Here is a 21,062-nt window from a genome sequence, read left to right as displayed (position 1 = left end):
TGGAGAGCAAATCCTGACTAATTAGAGTGGTGTAGGTATTGTAAGTAATATAATAAAACAGAGGTTTGTGTCTAAGTTTTGATCACAGACGGGGACTTTGGCTTTGTGAAGCCCCTGCCCTGTGAACAGGCGATTACAGCTTCACTTCGAGGAGGACTCGGGAACTGCATCTGTCAAGTGTCCAAGCGATGGAACTGCACCAGGGCGAGGGGTTAAAGTGCAGGGCTGCAAAAATGAAGGGAGGCAGAGCTGAGTAGTGATGGAGAGAATTAGAGCTTAAATGTTTTGACCAAACCCATTTAATTCAATGGTCATTTAAAATACCAGGCTTTGTCTTTCCTGTTTCCTAATAGCAAAACCCATCCGCTGTTCAGAGTAGAAAAGGACGTGAGCATTGTTAAGAAATGCAACTATCGGTTTCTCTTTGTCCTTTGTAGGTGTAATGGATCTTTACTTGAGTTTTCAAGGCAGTAAAACAAAATGTCATGTTGTCGAAGCTGTCACCTGTTACCGTGCACATTCTTCTCTCCTTGGCTGTAGGCACCCAAACTGACAAGCACTATTCATGATAGTAACAATACTGCTGGAGAGTGGAAATATGGCACAGTGTAAAAAAAAAGTTGTCTGAAATGTAAGAATCACTGGAAGGAACAGGACACAAATTTCTTATGCCAGTGGTTTCATGCAGTAGAACAAACTCATCCTACCTTGTTGTATGTTACAACAATAGCAGAACCTCATTTGGTTATAATTTGGGTGACACTTCCTCACAGAGACCCGTATCGGCTTAAAACCAGGTTGTCTGTAATGAGGCTTCGCTTAGGTGAGGAGGTGGCTGGGAGGTGCTTTTCAGAGAACGAGTGTTCTCGCATTCCACTGGATACTGCTGATGCCACCAGTGGGAGGTTTTACCTTAGAGTCAGTGATTATTTTAGCTGGAAGGGATAAGAAATGCCTTTTCATCAATATTCCTGGGATAACGCACTTCCAAATTCTTGAAGTATAAACAAACCTTTGAGGCAGGAGGAACGATTAAAAGGTTTTTTTGAATAAGCAAACATTTATTTGCTTTGACTTTATTCAGCCACTTTCCTCTTCCCTTTCTGAAAGCACGTGATTTTTAAAAGTAGCACAAATGATAGCGGAAACCAATTTAATGCCTGAAATTTTGTGGAAATAAAATTTTGGTCTTTCTCTTAGTGAAAGAGATCATCTTTCACAGTATCACAGCTACGTAAACTGCTACCCAGCTGCAGGGTTTCGGAGGTACCATCAGGACTTGTTTCAGAGATGTCCAGAGTACATGCAAGTACTGAGAAGAGAGCTGGAGGCTCTCTAAATTTAAAGACAACTAAAAGGATTTTGTTTGTAATTTTTCCTGCAAGCAATGCCTTTTCTTGCCACAGGCCCATTTTGCAGTCACGAATGGCACCTTACATGACACTTTCCTCACAGATTTTGTTTAACTGTATGACCGCCTCCTTACCGTCAGCTAAATGTGGGAATTGTTGCTCTCTCTGCTTATTATTTGCAAATAATACATTCACCACGAAGCTGTTGCTCCCCTTAGATGAAAAAGCCCTTTCTGACATAGCAGTAGATTGGGTTTTGGAGCAGAAGTGCCCAGAAGAGGTGGGTTAATGGGGAAAGGTTAATGAGGTTTGTGAGGTTTGCGTTGTGGAAAGGGGCTGGAAAGTGATGCTGGAAGGGCTTCATGTGATCTGTACAGCCTGTGTGGCTCAGGTGATTATCTTCTCGTGAAGCTGCTGCTTTTCATCCCAGACTGGTTTTGGAGGGAGGCCGGGGGAGGCAGGGGAACTGGCAGCCTTCCTGTGGAATTTGGCCCACGGTGATTAGCGAAAGGAGGTGCCAGCACAGCCTCAGTCAGGGCTGAGCCATCAAGGGCGGCCACTTTCTTCTGGATGAGAGGGAAACATGTCCACATGTCTTCGGAAATCTCCACATCCTCCTCCTGCTCCTTCATGGCATGGGACTTGCTGGGCTGGCAGCCCAACCTGGGGACAAGGAGGGAGAGAAAAGATCTTTTTTGAAGAAGTCATCTATCCCGTTTGCAGCCCTGATTTCCATTAGTAAGCCTGTCTCAGGAGCAATGATGCATTCAGTGCGAAGGTTAAATGTGCCATCTCCCCCTCCTCTTTCAGTGAGAGAGAAAATGAATGTATCTTCTGCGATAGGAGTTCCAGGAGATGCTGGGCTATAACTTTGTGAACAGCTGCTACCTGGCTGCTACTACACTAGGCAGAAAATACAGCTTGATCCAGGTGGAAATTGGATGTGTGGCAAGTTTATAGATCTGGATATTTTTATGGTGTTGACTGTTTCTCTGCGTATAAGGAAAAAGGATTGGAGCAAAAGAACTGAAACCCGAACATCATCTTTTCTGGTCTTCCTTTAAACAACTGTGAGAGCTGGCTGAGGTTTCTGATGCAAACTCCATCACAGACATGCAACCAGAGCTCACTTTTAAACTCTTAAGTGCGGCTTATCTTTAGTAGCACCTGTTCACAGCAATAGAAGAACAGAACAACGAGGGGAAAGGGGGATGCTATTCCAAACAGTAACAAAGTTACTGCAGGAAAATGGAAGTGTTCCTGATATGAGAGATCCACTATGGTTGTTTCTTTACCAGACAACTTCTTTACCTATATTGAGAGCCTTATTGACTCCTATTTTGGTAGGAGATTGCTTAAAAAAAAAGGGTGAAGAAACACTAAACTCCAGCCTTTCACTAAACTCCAGTATTTCATTTTGCTTATAGCAGTTTGAGATCTTTTCTTTCTCCTTACAAGAAAGTAAGCGGAGTGTTACAATGCTAGATGACCACTAGATAATTCTTCTTCCTTTGGTACCCTATCCTTTTCCTATAAATCTTTATGAATATTCTTCTTTCTCATGAGTATTTTCTGTTTCTAGACTTTCTGTGTAAGACCTCAAGTTTTTATGTTGGTTTTCTTTTTAAGGTTGAATAGTAGCGTATTGCAAGTTTATTATGATATCTCCTAAAGGTTTCCCACCCTCTTTAATATTTGCCTGTTTCTCATGTTACATTTTTGACAGTTCACTCATTTTTCCAGAGGTTTAATAATGTTCTTATGTATCGTTCACTAGCTTTCATTAATTTCTTCTTTATACACCATAAGTAGGTAGTGTGTTGTTTGATGACCTATGATTTACCTGGGCATACCACTCTGAAGTCACTGGGAGAGCTATGCATTGCCAGCAGTCAGAAATGATCTTCTGGAGAATATGTTAGCCAAAAGAACCATGCTTTGAGGAGATCTAACATTTAGCTCCCGGCCTTGGAGTGACAAAGTAACTTGATTATTCAGTCCTTTCAGTTAATAATTCGGTTGTCAGTTAACGTTACAATATTACAAAGAAACCCCTTCCTACCAATAATTGTAAATACAGATGTTTTAAAGCCTTTCTGACAAGTTGTGATGCTTGTAATGTATGATTTGCCTATAAATTTTAAGCTTCATCAGGGTCTGTGAATGTGCAAGTTAATTTGCAGAAAAAAATAAACACTTTAGTGTTACATGTTTTCTTTTCTAGGCCATCATGGTCAGGTGGATATTGATCATGTTTCATGTTGAAAGATTTCAACCATTACAAGCATGTGTTTAGGATGGAAAACATGGGTTTCTTCTGCAGGGTTAGGTGTATTACTGGAAGACAATTATGTTATTCACTCTTAATTTAATCCTGCTAATGTGATGGCTATTTTAAATAACCAGTTAATGTTTTTTAATTTCAATTTCCAGTGCCGTTTACAATCCTAGTGCCAACAAGGATACTCTGTCTGCCTTGGATTATCAGGGTCCAAAACGCAAGCTTTACAGTGCTGTACCTGGAAGACTTTTTATTGTCGTAAAGCCATATCAACCTCAAGGAGAAGGGGAAATTCATCTGCACAAAGGAGATCGAGTCAAAGGTGAGTATGTAATTAATTTTGAATAAACGTTTTCTTCTGCTAGACGGAAATTTTATTTTAAAATTCTATTTCAGGGGGAAAAAAATATCTGCTCAGTAGAAGTGCTTTTATGCATTTGTTTCTTTACAGGGTATTTTACTCCTAGATGTATTTTGTAACCCATGCATACTTAGCTACCATTTTAACTGTTAAGTGACTTCAAAGTACTGCTAGAATTCAGAAATACATGCAGTAATAGCAGCATTATCTTTTACACAGAGCACGTAATTTGCTTCTGTAGTCATTAGAGAGAGACAACTCCAGGGCTTTAAAAGGTTGTAAACATGTCAGCTATCTAAGCAGCTCAGGAAGGAACCAGGGACAAGGTCAAGCCTGTTTCAAGCCCTTTCCTCAAGGAACAATTTATTGCTTAAGTAGGAAAAGTCCCCTCATGAGGCTTAGGATAAGTAGGTAGGTAGAACCTACTGTAAATATTTTGGGGAGGAAGTGTGGCGGTGCATGTATAATTTCTGTCCACTGGTGCACTTCCCAACTAAGAATATGTTAAAATCAAGGCCAACTTTGTGTTATTACTTTGAAGACAGTAAGTACGCCCAGGTACAGCTGAGAAAGTGGGCAATGTGGTTTACAGGATTGACCTTCCTAAGGGTGCATTGTTATGCAGTTTCAGCTGTGGTTTTGCACATCCAGGTAAAACCAGTCACAGAATAAAAAGACTTTCTGCTCAATCCATGCAAACCAAATACCAGTTACGAAAATCAAATAAAAGGGAATAAATTCAGTGTCCTAAATAAAAGTGTTAAGCAGGTGAAAATTTCCTTGCAACTGAAACTACTTATCTTACAAAGAAAAACTTCAAATATCTCCTCCCTTGCGCCTGCAAGCAGTAGTTGGAAAAAGATCAGGGGCCATTAGAAGGTATTTTTGTCTTTTTATTTTTGGATGTGGCTGATTCTGAAGTGTTTGTGGGTTTAATAATTTTTGTTAACTCAAACCTTCAGAAGGTGTAGAACAGAAGTCTGGCTGCATTTAAAGATAAAACATATGCAAGATTCATTTTAAATGCAAGGATGAAGGCAGAAGGTTAAACTTAGGAGAGCTGGTGATGTCTGTAGGGCTGAAAAGATAATTTTGCAGTTCTGGGAGATTATGCCCTGATCAGGTAGGAAGCAATGATTATGCTCTAAAGAAAATAGTGCACAAAAACTTTTGGAAGAGCCTATATGAACACTTCATAAAACATTATAAAAGTGCCCAATTAATGGAAGTTATCTAGGCTAGAGTAAAATTAATAGAAGGCAAGCAAAGCTCTGAGGTTATAGAATTTCTTGGGAATGCCAATTATGAAATAAAATGCAAGTCATAATAACCAGAAGTCATCTTCAAATTCAAACAAAATTGACAGAGCTTTGCATGGTTTGGGAACCAGCTTTGCAAGCATCCAGTGTATAAGAATAAATGCAAGAGAAGTAATGCATAAAAGCACTTCACAAAAGCCTTCAAGTGTCAGAAGAATGGGTACAATCTAGAGAGAGGTAAAGCTACATTATGAGTAACTTTCATGCAAAAATGTAAAGCAAATTAAAAGGAAGTGTGATCTTTTCATACCTTTACAAAAGAATACTGGCTCTTGGGTTAAAATTTGAAAGCCTGGGGTCTTCTGTATGGAGTTCTCACTGGAAGGGTGAAGGAAAAAACCACTTGAGAAAGATGCTTGTTGGTCAATTACAAGAAAAAAAAATGTTGCATGTAGTGGAAAAAACCAAAAGATTAAAAAAAGCGAGACTTAAGCACACCCTAGAACTCTTTGCTTATTCATAATCTCAGAAAATTTAACACTATGAATAATTGCCAGTACCTACAAAGGATGACATTTTGGGCGTCATGAGTGGTACTAAATAACTTTCTACACTGAGTGTGTTTACAGAGATCTAGGAGGTGCCAACAGATAAAGAATGAGTACGGTTGAGCACCGTCATCTGTTCTTTGGGAAACGTTGTACACAGTTGTGTTCAATTGACTTGTTGGATTTAAAGATGTAGCAATATTTTTGTTTACATAGAGGATGTAAGATCAACACAGATTCTTGTTGCCAGAATAAATCCAGGCAGTTCTGGAGCAAGACAAGACAGAAAATGTTTTCCCTGGCAAAAGAGGAAACAGTGTAATAGGTTGCTTGGGATGCTGAATTTTGGAGAGGCAGTCGTTATCTGGCTCTTGTTTACATTAGAATTTGAGACTATTATATTCAAAAATATGCCAAGAATAAGGGATTTAAATTTCAATGAAGAGTTTATTATTTTTAAAAAATTAGTTCAGGTGCCTGTGGTTCTAAGTGATTATGACAGTAACTGGAAAACAATGCAAGAAGAAATTAGTCCACTTTTCAAATCATACTTACAATAGTATGATCTAAACTTGAGACCAATGATTTTTGTGGGGGACACTAACCAATGAATGCCAAAATGCTGAAATAGAAAATAAGATTGTGTCTGGTCTGTGAATTGTGAATCTTTATTTATGGGGAAACTGTTTATTTACTGAAACTGACTATAAATTAATTATTACTGTTAGAAAAAGGGGGACATGCCCATCCAACATCAAATCATCCCTGCAGGGATTGTTTTTTTCAGCTTCAAGTATATGATTTGCACATTGAATTAAAATCTGGAAGAGGCCTAGCATTTGCAGGCACACTTGTTTTAGAGCATTTTATAGAACTTTGATGCAGTAAAGTCCAATGAGTTTTCTATACATGTCAGTCTGCTTTTAGAAAAAGTTTAGAGAAAGTGAAAGTGTACATAGGGATTGTCAGTGTTACTACTTAGCATTAAATCTTGTGAAGCGTAATTTAAGGCCATTTGCACGGCAAGGCTGGAACACCGTATCACAGAGTCCCGTTGCTAATCAAAGGAAAAACTTCCAGAAAAGATCAAATCGTATTTTGTGTTACCATGTCAGTGGTTCCTCAGTAGTCACAAAAAGTATGTCAGAGTGAACACAACAAGGTCATGTAAAGAACAAAGAGTCCAGGTAAAAAGACAGTGATGCTTTAAAAATGTCTCAGTTGTATAACAATGTTGAGGAAGCCATTCAAACTCAGCATATGTGACAAAAATCCAGGTCCGGTTAAATCTGGATTTGCATCCCTGTTCCAGTCAAGATGTAATTATTTATACAGAATAAAAAAAAATTACTCCAATGTGAGAGATCGATAGGCTCCCTCTCCATCATCCAAAAGCACAGGCAGTAGAGCTCTTACAATCCTCAATACTTTTTACATGCTGTGCAAGTGCCAGAACCCCTGGCTATAAGGAGGTCCTGCTTTTTTTCCCTCTTCCTGAGTAGAAATTCCACTTGGTACTGGATATATTTTCTGTCTTCTAGAGGCTTGCTTAGCCAGACCATGATCAAGTCAGCACCGAGGTTTTGATTTCCTGGGGGTACACATGCCTGTTTGGGGTTTAGCAGCTCACTGTGTGCAGTGCTTGGAGGAAATGAAACCACGTTAAACCCCACGGAATTCAATTTTTCCTCACTTTGGAAACACCTTAGCGTCACATTTCAGAAATAAAAAAGCTTTGTCCTAGCCCCTCTCCTCTGCCAGCTTGGTAGCTGCACTGTTCTGTATAAAACATTGATGCTAAAGTACTGGCTTCTTGGATTGTTTGGGGGGATTCAGACGTGTATTGGCATTTGCGACGGGATTCTGACCCATGTTCAGTCTGACCCTGGGGAGACGCTCATCACATGTGCATCCCATGAGACTAATCACAGTAAAGATGTAGCAAGGCATTTATTACAGGGATAAAAGCCCAGAACAACATATTAGAGAAAGGGATTAGCTGGGAAATGTTTTTATGGATTTTCTTTTTTAACTTGGTAGAATTAGAAGGGTCACAGAGGGGGATGAATTCCTAAACTCTTGATGAAAAGTGCTTTCATCAGATGAAGATGAGGCAGATTTTTTTCTTCTTTCTAAAACCGCTAGAAGTGCATGAGTGACAATAGGTCACTGTGTATGATACAAGGAAACGGCTCAGAGAAAGCTGTGAATGGGCGAGGTTCAAAGAAAATGTAAACCAAACAAAATGGTCTTGTATTAATAGGATATTACGAAGCCTGTACAAAAATATCTGTTTTATTTTTAGTTGTTAGTCATACATACTGACATCATTTGTGTGTCTGCCACTCATGAGAGAAGGGCCATGGCTGTTGTAAAAATAAATCTGATATCTTTATTTGCACAAGAACAACCCTAATCTTATGTTTTCACATAAATGAAGAGCTGGCTTCATTCCTCGCTGAAACACTTTTAACATATTTTGTTTCTTTCTTCGTTTTACATCTAAAAGTCCATAGCAATAAATCTGCCACAATCCAAACACACACGTATCTGTAAAGTATCTGTAAAATGTATTTTATTCAGCTTTTGCGTTGCTAAATTTAATTCTTACACTGGAAATCAAGTGGCCTCTTTTATAACAAAACTCAGATGTATGAAAAGAGTGCAATGCTCCAAAGTTCTTTGTGAGTGGAGAATTAGCAGTTTTCTGTGTCACGAAGCTAAAGCAATACAGAAGTAGCTGTGCATCCTCGAGAAGGTTACCTGTGATTCACATCTGTACTAGCACACCTTGTCAGAAAGACACGAGTTCCAGGTGCCAATCACCATGGTGCAGACAATCTCCAGTCACTTAGAAACAAAACAATCAAAATTGTTTTCAGAATCTCTGAAATATTAAAACATACCTGAAGTGCATATGAATTATCCCTCACTGACCTAGAAAGAAAAAAACCCCATGGTTGCCTGTTTCGAATACTTTGAGAACTTTTGAAGTCTCATCCTGCTCACAGTTTCGTTTTTCTTGTCTTTCTATGTGTTTTTATTACGGTGTTTTCATTTGCCATGTGATTTCTAGTTATTTCTTCAGGTTTCAGGTCCCAGATCCTAGTATAGTTTGGCCATGGGTGGCTTCCAACCGTAAATTTTTACTTTCCTCTCTTAATTTTGTTGCCTGCCCTGGTATCACTATCTCCTCTCTTTCACCTGGAAGGCAAACAGAATACAGGGCTAGCTCTGGAAGATGCTCAGTTTCTTTAACTCTTACTATGATTAAACAAATTTTCTAGTGCTTACTATCTAGAAAAATGGGGAGTTATTTCACTATCTCAAATATGCTCCAACAGACTTTTTCATGAACCTTCTGAGATGCCTTCTGCGCAGGCACAGTCTGCACATCTGAAAAGAGTTTACCCCAACCGAGGTCTGTTCTCAGCTACATTCTCCAGGGCAAGAGAAACGGTAGTAATTCAGTAGTAGTGAGTCAAGCATCTGTTCTAGGCAGAAAGTCAGTGGTTCTCAGCATTAGAAATATTGACCCTTGCAACACTACTTTTCTTTCAATGCGATCTCAGCCAGTAGGGCAATCCAAATATATCTCTAACATTTTCATTTCTTGCAAAATCTACTTGTAAGTCATTTTGAAAAAGAAAAATTATTAAACCCCTGCTGAGCTTGAAGATATTGCCAACAGACAGTGCTTGTGGGCGGAAGGAAAGTTGGTCTCCCGGGCTTTTGCGCTTGTTAGATTAGTAAATAAAATATTGGAAACGGAAGAGCCTGAGAAATGTTGGTTTGTTTCTTCAAGAGCATTTTGTACCTTGTGTGAGTAAGTGTGGCAGCAAAATTTAACCTGAGAGGTTTGCATAAGCATTGTTTTGCTACTCTTTTATATGAAGGATGAAATTAATGTGAAATGGAATATTAATCTTACCCAGATTCATTGGTCCATTTTGCTTCCTTACTGTCTCCTGACTTGATCGGTTTGATCTAAATTCCTAACAAATAATTATGACTCATCACAGATAACAACCTAACTCATTTCTTCAAGTTACTTGTATCTGAAGGGCAGGAGAGAGCTGTGCTTCAAACTGATATACGGAAGCGTTGTAACAAAGACAACGACTTGCTCCCGCTCCAGCAGGAGAGCTCGCTTTGCTGTCAAGGCTGCGAGAAAGTGATTAGGACGTACGAGCATCCACAAATCCCCATCGTCTTCGCTCTTGACTACTTAACGGCAGCCTTCCTTTGGTAGTCAGTAACTGGCCCAAAATATTCGGGAGACACGGAGGTACCAGAAGAGCGGGAGGAGCTGTGAATGGCGTACGAGCACACTAGCGTAGCCCGACACAATAGTACAGGCTGCAGATCTAAGTTGGTTTGGGACCTCTTCTCGGATTAATGCTCCCTGCTCTGCATTCCCCTGACCCGTAGTTTAGGCATCACTGTGGAGAAGAGCAAACTTGACTCTGTCCGCACCTTCCTCAACAGAGGTGGTGGTGGTGATCAGTATTACAAACGGATGGATTATTCCAATGCTTGATTTCTGTCCAAAATTCCAATCAGTGCAGAAGAATTTGGTTTTATGCTGTTTTTCTCTCTCCTGCACTTTCCCCAAACTATTTAAGAGGTACCCAAATAACAGGAAAAAGATGATCTTCATAGAAAGTTGTTGTCAAAGATAAAAAAGGAAGAAAAAAAAAAATACACAGGGCCAAATCTTGGAACAGCACAGCTCATTCAGTTCTATTTCAGTTGAGCCATATTTTCTCAGATTTAGAGGATTATGTGCAGATCATTGTATTTGTAGATTTTGACGTAGTATTTGCTCTGTTCATAGTCACTGCCATCTTCTCAGCCCAAGGTCCTTTTTTCTGAACATTGCTTGTTTGCACTGTTTCTTTCTTCAGAAAGTAGCGGTGATAAAAGATGAAAAGGTGTTTTAAGTCAGGAACTAGCCTGACACTGATTGTGGCCGCAGTGGTTTTGACTGGTGACATCCACCCAAAACCTGAAGCTGAGGTTCCCTAGTCTTACCACCTGCTTGCAGTATGGGTGGCCGGAGAGACTGATGGGACGCAGCCAGGAGATGTGCAGTGAGCTCAGGGTATGGCAGTTGGACTGTTAGGAGAAGTCGGACAATTAAATATTGAATTACAGGGAGGTAAGGTAGCTTTTCAGCTAAACCAGCAGAGTCACTTGGGTTACAGAAAGGTAAACTCCTTGAGGCTGCGGTTGGATCACACTTTTGTTTTGGTGGCAAAACTGGAAGTTAAACGTAAGTTTAAAAAGCAAGGAGTATTTTCTGCCCATGTTATTGCCCGAATTTGGTTTCTCGGTGAGGACCCACAGCCCAAGATGGGAAAGAACTGCTGAATTTGCTTCCCCACTAAACGAAATGTCTGTGAAGCCGCAGTCGAATCTGACTGCTCAGGTCAATTATACAAAATCATTAACTGCAGATACGCAAGATGCAATCCTTCCAGATTGTGCGTGGACTGCAGAAGGCATTTTCTACGTGGCAGCTGGGACGCAGTCACTTGTTTGCATGCTGGAGGCCTTACCGTGGTTGTCGGCAGGGCGATAGACAAGGGCTTCCTTTCCAGTCCAGTTGCGCTGATCTCAAGTTATGTCAGTCTCTCTTGATTAGGTCTTTGAAAGCCAGAACTAGTCTGCCCATAAGGCAGAACAGACAGATCTTGTTCGTCATTAATCACAGGGAGGGAAGGATATCTATCAGGAGTGCGTAGGGGTAGGTAGAGAAATAGAGTAAAATGTAAACTAAAAGCAGATCTTAATAAAAATATCTCTCTTTAAGAGAGAGCAAGATTAAGCTGTAACTTGTGCTGACCTTCATTTATGTGGTGTGTAAAGTCTGAGTCAAGTTGGGCTTCAGATGCAGAGCTGTCACTGCACAGTACTTGTCCCTTAATATTGTTTTCGATTTACCTGGTTGTATGCAAAAACAGATCAAACATTGAATTTTTGTTTACGTTGATATGTACACTTAGGAAATAAGTTGCCATAACAACTGAAGGTTAGGAACATACCTTTTCAAGTTGTAACTATTTGAGGGGCTGTTTTAAGCAAAATTGGTTTTCTCATTGAAATAGGTGTTCTTGCATAGATTATCTGTCATTTGGAAGCTCTCCTTCCAAAAGGCAAATAGTTCTGAAAATTTACATCAGACAACAGATATTTCTACAAGAGAAAAGCCTAAACTATAATATTAAGTATTTCTGAGAGAACAAAGTTAGGTTGCTACCCATTGGAAATTAAAAATCTACTTTATTTTTAAAAAAGCAAATCCAGAAGATTGTTATATCAAGACACAGAACCAGAGTTCAGATTTGAATTTTTCGGATTTAATTTTTCTTTTTTCTCCTGGTTGTAGAAATGTTCTTCTTTCTCCAGAAGACGATCTGTTATTCCTAATCCATATAATTATTTCTTTTCCCAGGAAAGAAGAATGCAATTTATATAAGCACCAAAACCTGATTGTAGATATTGCAAAGACATTTCAGATATATCCTGTAGCAGCTATAAAGACAATGGCCTGAATTTGGCTGTCAATTTAATTGATATTTTTGCAAATAAGGATAACTAGAATAATTCACTTGTTGAAATTTCAGTATCACAAGGAATTTAGAAATAGTATGCACCATCATTTGATGGAAAAAATATATTTCTTGATTTCGTGGCAGAACAAAGGAAGTTGTAATGTGGAAGAATAATTTTTTTTTGTTGTTTTGATTAAAGTGATTTTTTGATAGTATATTTGAGTAATTAAGCTGAGTATGTTATATTAATTACAATATATACATTGTCAGTAAAGTCACAGAAGTTGCAAGAGACAAAACATCCTATCCTTTATTTGCACTATATATAATTTTCTTGTGTTTTTCTCTGGACTTTGGCAAAGCAGAATCTGGCTGATATTAAGTATAATACTTCAAAGACATTAAAATATAGGATCCTGATTGGCACCTGCCTATACATATTTTCCTGTTATTCAGTTGTTTGATATTTGTCCCATCTTGAGTCGCAGTTTTGTTCATGTAATGGAACGTAATTCTTGTTTTAATCTATACTTTCATTGTGAAAAGATATACGAGGATTCATGATGTTACTAGAACCTTAATTTTACTCTTATAACATCAGATTCTTTTTGTAATTCATGTTGTGTGTAAAGAGACTCTGGCCTTCTCTTGCCGTAGCAACCACATCTTTTGTTTTTACTCAAAGCAAAAGGAAAAAATACTTGAAAAGATAACGCTTAATTATTAATTTTGGGAAAGTTATCCTTTGATTTACCATTGTTATGTCCTTCAGAAGGGAAAATGTTGATTAGAAAATCTCTTGCTGGTACCAAATTATCTATTACAACGTGTCTCTTAAGCACTACTGTGAGAGGGAAAAAGACAGAAATTAAGGCCTCATTCTAAAAAAAGCATTCATGGGTACAAAAGATAAATTATATTTTTTGATTTATCCTGTAAGTTCCTGGTTACCCTCATTGGAATACATGAAGTGTTGCCAGTTTTTATAGAGATGTAGATTATTATGGCTTTGGCTCCTGCTGCAGAACTTCTTATTGAGGGCACCACCTGAGATATATTAGAAAGATTATTTCAAGTTTTTTGGTAGTGCAGAGCCATCTAGATCTCATCTTCTACATTTTGAGGATTAGGCCATATGTGCTTATCCTCCACGTCACCGACAATTTGCCTCTGTCTCTGCACGGCAGCTGTATCCCTGGCTACCCTACGTTTGCCTCTTGTGTCATCTTTGCGTCTCTTACAGTTCCATCAGGCTTCCCCTTCCTTTCCTGGCACCCACAATGATGTTTTTTCCTTGATCTAAGTCCAAAGGTACCGTCATTTTGGTTGTAGGTGTAATCTCTAGGCAGGCTTGAACCAGAACTGTGAAGGCTGTCTGCATTCTGGCAGCGCCTCCTTTCCCCTTCTACCTCTTCTCCGTAGACGTTAGGTCTTCAAGCAGGACTATGTGGATTTTTGCTTTGCTCTTGCTATTAGCAATTGCTAGTATTTTATAATTCATGTAATAATGGTCTAAAGCAGGACTGGGTTTGCTCTGGAGTAATGACTTTTCGCCCCGCACTCACAGATAGACTTACAGAGCAAATTTCTTTTCCCATCTTGATTTGGATATCTTATCAGCTGCTACTACCACAGACACAGGAAATTACTTGATGGGTGTGAAATACCCAACTTCCTTCTTACAGTGCAAGTGCTTTTTGGAGATGGAAATATCCATGTAATTTGGAGTGTCAGAATAGCAGATCTGATGGCAGATGAATAAAATACCGAATTAGAGAAGTCTTTCACAATCTCTAAGTAGTTTTTGTTCTCCCTATGTTGCCAGTTTGTGGAGTGAAATCAGGACTGAGATTCAGTGCTGAAAACTCTCCTCAAAAAAAAAAAAAAAAAAAATTATTTGCAATAGGCATCTTCCATTGTCTCACATTTTGAAATTTCTTTTGGCTGGAGTCCTACACTCACTTTTATGATTTGAAGTTAAATCGATGTACAGTAGGATCCTACAATAATTATAATACCTGTATATGTTGTTAAGTAAGTTTTCCTACTTCCTTATCTCATATATGAGAAATGCACTCTATTCTTATGTGAACAGAGGTTACATTGCTAAAAATACGTTGGAAGCTGATGAATACCCAATATATATTGGATGAATGAATAGGCTTCTGTTTTATGTAACATTGAATTATCAGATTGACTTTGCCTGTTGATGTGCACAGTTTTAAACATTTTCAAGAACAACTGGAATTTATCAATGTATTTTTCATTAAGTATGCCCCGAATTTATAGTTATTAATATTTTTACTTATGTATTTTTTATTTTTTTAATACAAATAAAGCACAGGTCCGATTTCTTCATTTTTGCTTGCATTTAAATATAGAGGTGAAATATTTTCTGCTTATGTTAACAATACCAAGAGGTGTTAGGTAACTAAAAGAAAAGGTGTGCTAAAAATTTTTTATTCAGCTTAAGTGTCACTGTGGAGTTGTTGGTGTCTTCCAAGGTCAGTGCCCTCCCCCATTATCCCATAACTAGCTGGGTAGGTATAGGTTTTCTCAAATTTGTCAGAAAGCTGCTTGATAAATTGTGCATTTGGGACCCATCCAGGTGGAGGATTTTGCCTTAATGGATCTATTTCCTGGGGCTTAATATGTACTTACTGACAGTGACGTGTAAATACGCAGTTCATGAAATCTGTATCTCTGAATTTACTACATTAAAAGGCCTAAAATTGACACATTTAAAAACATTTTTCTGTCAAATATCTATGTTAATAGATATTCGTGCTCTGTAAGTAATACCACAGATAGCTCAGGATTGCATTGATAAAAAACTAGGTAAACATTTAATTTCAAATGCAGTTTTACAGATGCTGGTGTGTCGAACGAGACTTCTTACCATCTCTTTAGTATCACCAAGGGTTTGGGGTTTTTTTGGGGGCCTATCACTGGTTTGATTTTCATCTTACTGTACAGTAGTACAAATCAAGTTCCAATTCAATGCCATTGAATCACAGCACTTCCACTGATACAGAGTTCAATTGCAGTCAGGGTCAGGGACCGTGATTTTAAAGCCTGATAAGGTACGGTTTAACAGCACAAAGGCTGCTTGTGTTGGAGATCATCAAAGTAGCTCTGAGCAAGTTAATATCCCTCCTATACTGAAATACCCTGCAGAGATATTATCCCTGGTCTTGAAAACCATATGCATACGTTAGCAAAGAGATGCGCTTGGGCTAATTAGCCTTGATTTTCAGCAGGGCCAGTTAGCTTGGCTGGCTTAGCTAGCACACAGCTCATGGCGCTGTGCTGCTCCCACTTCCACGGGCTTGGTTTTGGTAGCTCAGGGACCTCCCCACCGAACGCTGTGTTTTGTACAGATGTACTCTGAGGACCCGTGCTGTAGGGTTGAGCTGCATTTTCAAACAACCTGTTTAGAAGAGCTAACCGTGTTTTTGTTAATCATCTCATCTTTGTTCCAATATTAATGTATAGTATCTTTTTAATAGTACATTTATGTTCTTTTAATATATATTAAACATACAGTGATTTGTAGGAACTTCTATAAAATTGATTTAAACATAATACTTAGCAAGCATTTAGGATCCTTGAAGTTGCTTTCTAGTAAAAACATACATTGTTGTGCTGCAGTCTTTTGTCACAATCCTTGTTGAGTCCTAAGATTAATATCAAGATAGTTAGAACTACAGGATAAAGCTTTTTCTCCTGTTGGTAAATCATCCTCCTCCCTATTGTCATTATCTTCTGCTGAGAAAAAATCATTGAAATATTTCAAAAGGCATTACATTGTGTGTATGGCACCTATAGGATATTCAAGAGTTTGCTGTGTACTCAAACCATTAAATCATATTACTTGACCTACATTACAAATCTCTGGAGCTACCCACTAAATAAAATAGCATGTTTCCTTGGGAAGTAGAAAACATATGAGATACCCAAATATATATTATTAAAACACTATTTCAGTGTGGGTTCAGTTTTACAACGGGTTCAGCACTTCAGCTTAATTTGAACAGGCAAGATGATTTTTTGGGGTCTTAGTATGACCATGCAGTTATCCTTGTTAAAAGCAGCAATGAGAAAACTGAAGATGGAAATAATTATGTGAGGGCCAAGGAAACTTGTGAGAAAAATAGATTTGGGAAGAGGTTCCAAAGACAAAAGTTACTCTGTGCCCATTGCTGGGGTACCAGCATTTGAGTTATTGCACAACGTTTGCTTTTACCAACATGATACTCAGTTATTACTGACTGTGTTACGTAACTAATCTTGGTATTTACATGAGAAGAGAAAAAAAGTCTAATGCTTCCTATGTCTCTCTCTATTTAGTTTTAAGCATTGGTGAAGGTGGATTCTGGGAAGGCAGCACCCGGGGACATATCGGATGGTTTCCCGCAGAATGCGTTGAAGAAGTTCAGTGTAAACCAAATGAAAGCAAACCAGGTAATCACATCAAGTTCCTGTTGAATCCTAACGATGACAAATGCGATGTGTCTGTCCAAGCAGAGAGGCAGCCTGGACGGTAATGTGTTATACAGCAGCGCGTTTGTGCAGTACTAAAAACTGGAGAATTAAATAAAGCTGAGCTGCTGAATTAAAAAATAAAGATGGGTGTATTGATCAGATTCTACTGGACGCTATCCAAGCAAACGGTCTTTCTCATGGGGGACTACGCTGTGAAGTACTGCGAAAGCTCTTAACACAGAACTGTATGCAGACATTTTGTAAAGCGTTATGCTGTGGTTTATTTTCTTACGGTATGGGAGAATGGCTAATTAGACAATTAATTAATGGAAGAAAAACTTGTCAGTCATCTCCCAATCTGAGGTAGTCTTACAATGTATTTAGCCCTTGTTCACAGCAATAAAGTTCCTTCTGCTGACCTTTTACTAAATTTTAGAGGAGGCATCCATTAGTGGGATGTCCCATATGCACCCTTACCGATGACAAAGGAAATAGAATCCTCCTTTATCATACACTTGTGTTACCGTAAGCAAGTAAAACACAAGTGACTTTAAGCAAGGAGTCTTTACAGTTCTGGATTAAGAAAAGAAACAGAAATGTACATTGAAGCATGTTATTTTAAGAATTACCACCGTCTCATAATTTCTCTGCTTTTAACAATTCAGATACGAGGACATCCTCTCTAATTAAAAGCTCATTATAAATGAGCTCTGAGAATATAATTAATGTTCTTCAGGAGTGTATGCAGTTTTAAATTAACTATTGATGTGTTTTGGGTCTCTGAGGTATTGATTAAGAACTTTTGGCATTGTGCAGACAAGACACTAAAATTTATGCATTGTATCATTCATTCACAAACATTATTCTTTTATGTATGTTATTATAAACTGCACAGGTATAGTTTTCTCTTTTTATATATTCCCACTGTATAAACATGATTGAATGGAATAGAATGCACTGGACAAGATAATAGTTCCAGAATAGTAAGGATTTGGAAATATTTATAATACCTGTTAAGTATTTTAATTTCATCAGTTATAATGGAAACTGTGGTAAGATGAAGTAGAGTTTAAGGGATGAGCAGAAGAGGAGGCGAGAAGTTAACTCTTGTAATATGAAAACTTCAAAAGAATGAGGGAATGAGGCATCAGGGACACTGCTCTAGATAACTAAACACTGCATGAAAAGGTTATACCTCCTTTTCTATTTCCCTTCTTAGAGAGAAGAAGAGAAGGAAGCAAAACCAGATCTAATATTTGGAAAGAATGGGTTTAGGCTCTGAGAATAGAGAGAGAATAGTTATTTAGCTCTTCAAAGGGTTTAAGAACAAATCCAAATGTAAAGATGGAGGAGTGTTAAATAAGAGGAAGCTTGAGGTTGGAATTGGCAAATCTAGGAGCAGTGCAGTTCTCAAATACTAGATGTAAAAAGAGGATAACAAGTTGCGATTCTAGTGTGATTTCATTTGTTGGAAACATTATGGAAAAGAGATAAATTCAGACAGTGTGCAGCGTGAGCTGGTGAAGAGCCGTGTGTGAGCCGTTCTGAGGATCCTTCAATAAAACCTTGTGGTCGCTTGATTGAAAGACTTCAGAAAGATGTAGTCTATGTAAGTCAGTCATCACAAACACCTTTCTGAAGTCTGTCATGGCAACTCTGCATTACTTTTGACCTGTGCATTTGTATTGAAATCGGAAGAAAATTCTGGGGAGGGGCATTAAGTGAATTTCTAAAATATGAAAGGAGTTTTGCATCCTCTTTAGTGCTTTTGAAGAGAAGGTAACCAAACCTATTTGTCACAAATCCTTAGAGATCTTTTCAAGAAATACTGCAGGAAGTAAATTCAGTATATGACATGATTGCTTTAATATGTGACAAGATTGTTTTCGAGCAAAAATTTCTTTGATCATTCAAAAGAAAATGAAAATTAAGAAAAAATTGTCACAAGAATAGCAAAAGGATTACCAAAGCTGGAAGTGTTAAAAGAATATAAACAGAAACATTTTACAAATTTTCTGACATAAAATTATGAAAACTTATGCCATGTGTCTGGCAAAACACCAGAGCATTACATTGTAATTTATACCTATTGCATACGATTGTCTTTCCAATTGTTTTCCTATTTGCTTGTAGTATAGCGTGAATAATAATGCTAATATAGCTAAAGACTTTAAATATACCATTCTTCTAAAAAAGACAAAAATATAATGAAATAAGCACAAAATGGGCACATTTTCTATACCTTTGAACTTGTGCACTCACATGTTTTGCTGGGCTGTCTTGAAAAATGTCCTGCACCCAGAAGGCACAAATGAGGTACAGTGCTTCTCTGTGTAACGCGATAGAGGTTGGAGCTGTGAGTATGAAATATATGAAATCCACAGTATGTGCCATATTATTATTGAAATATGGTATGGACTGAAAGCAGCTGATCACTGAATTGCGCTTCATTCCCTTTGCATAGGAAACAATGGAAATGAAAGAGGAGAGCTTTATAAGCAAAAATCAGGCAGTACTCCCTCTGAGTACAAATGCAAAAGTAATTTAGAAAAATGTGTTAAGCATGGTGAAATGATTAGAAATTAAATTAGGTCTACTGGGATCGCTGAAAGAACATCAGCTGAGAAACATCACAAACTTGTGCCAGTTGCAAGAATTTGCATCGTGGACTTTGCAAAGCAGCAGAACTTCTTATGATAATGATTTAGAAAGTAGATCATCTTAATGTGTAGGAAATGAATCTCAAACTCAGCCTTTTTCAGACCAGCACCACAGTAACAGTTCTTTCCTATAAATGAGATTTAGGAACATTTCTTCAAACAGCTTCCCTTTGCTATTAAGTTTGAATAATTGTATTTAATAGTAGCTTGTCATTTGCACGCCATGAATGAAAGAAAGAGGAATAGTTCTTGGAAAAAACAAACCACAATTAAACACTACGTGCCCAGTAAAACTGGTGGGCAGGTGTTTCGTGTCATGCTGATGTATAATCTCACTTCTAAGACAAGTTCAATTTTCAGGGAACCTCACTGCCATCCCGACTGTTCTCTGGAAGCAGGCAGTACAGAACAGCACCTGGTTCCTGTGATCTTTTCAAAGATATCATGCTAGTTTGGCAAGTTCTGTTTTGCAAAAAAAAATCGTGTTGACTGGCATTAATTCTTTATCCCTTCTTTAATCCTTCTTTAATTGAGACTTGTAGGAATTATTCCATTATTTTCCTAGTCTTGATGCCAGGCTTGTAGACTTTTAATTATCCAGGTTGTCTCATTTGCCCTTTAATAGCACTGGCACAGGACCCGCTGCCTTGCAGTCTGAAGAAGTTTCCTTGACATTTTGAGATCTAATGAAAAAAGAACGACAACAAAGAAAATCATTATCAGTGGTCTGCTAAGTTCTTTTGCCTGCTTTTAAAAAATTCTTAGGCACAAAACCTTCGTACCGTCTCATTTTAAATAGTGTCACCTTAGTAGCCAGCTTTTAACACTGTCCTGAACTATTCTTATAGTGAAAGTATTCATTCGGATGAGATTGAGACCACATCTTGCTTTTTCCCTGTACAAACACAAAATACAAATGTTACTTATTTCTTCTTTCTGCGTTGACAGTTTTCCTATGTTCTTCAGTAATGAACCAAATGCATTCCTGAATTTCTTTATATTCCTAAATATGAGAAAATATACTATATTTTTTTTTTTTTTGCTAAAATGTTCTGGGTATATTGAAGACAGTTCTGTGCAGGAGAAGCTTGATTCACATAAAATCCAAGTTAACTGAAATCTCTGCAAATGTGAGGCACTACCTTGGGTTAGTAGACATCTTAACAGGATTTAGTAGCTAAGTGCTGTTGGTGCTGCAGAGAATCACAGGTCGACTTGGATCTCTGGCAGCCGTAGTTTGCATCCCCTGAGGACACGCTATGTGACATAGCTTTGTTTGATTTTTCTGCCTGTACAAAAAAAAAGCAAGGCTTTTCATCTTAAAGGTTTATTCTCCCCTTAAAATTCATTATCCTTTTTTAAAATAGTACGAATTCCTACCTAATACATTCCAATGGGAAATGAAGTACAGAAGAACCTGGCGTCCATAAAATCAGCTGCTTCACCAGTGGAAGATACAGTTTTCTTTCTCCTGCTTAAGTTTAGATATTCCCATTTGCTTGTCTTCCATCATAGGGTATTTCTCTGACTTGAGAGATTTGCTGTGAAACTGCTTTCTA

General features: G+C 38.1%; 1 protein-coding gene across 7 annotated transcripts in view; it reads left to right on the top strand.

The window, feature by feature from the left end:
- Positions 1-21,062, top strand: part of SHANK2 (SH3 and multiple ankyrin repeat domains 2) — a 363,833-nt gene that overhangs the window by 134,514 nt on the left and 208,257 nt on the right. For all 7 annotated transcript variants that reach the window (XM_049821258.1, XM_049821256.1, XM_049821257.1 and 4 more), the window contains 2 exons: positions 3,786-3,955; positions 16,709-16,822. In XM_049821258.1, the coding sequence (XP_049677215.1) occupies positions 3,786-3,955; positions 16,709-16,822 (284 nt within the window). The remainder of the gene's footprint in view (positions 1-3,785; positions 3,956-16,708; positions 16,823-21,062) is intronic.

The sequence above is a fragment of the Accipiter gentilis genome, chromosome 17 (genome assembly GCF_929443795.1).
Source record: "Accipiter gentilis chromosome 17, bAccGen1.1, whole genome shotgun sequence".
NCBI lineage: Eukaryota > Metazoa > Chordata > Aves > Accipitriformes > Accipitridae > Astur > Astur gentilis.
This window is presented reverse-complemented; position numbering and strand designations above follow the sequence as displayed.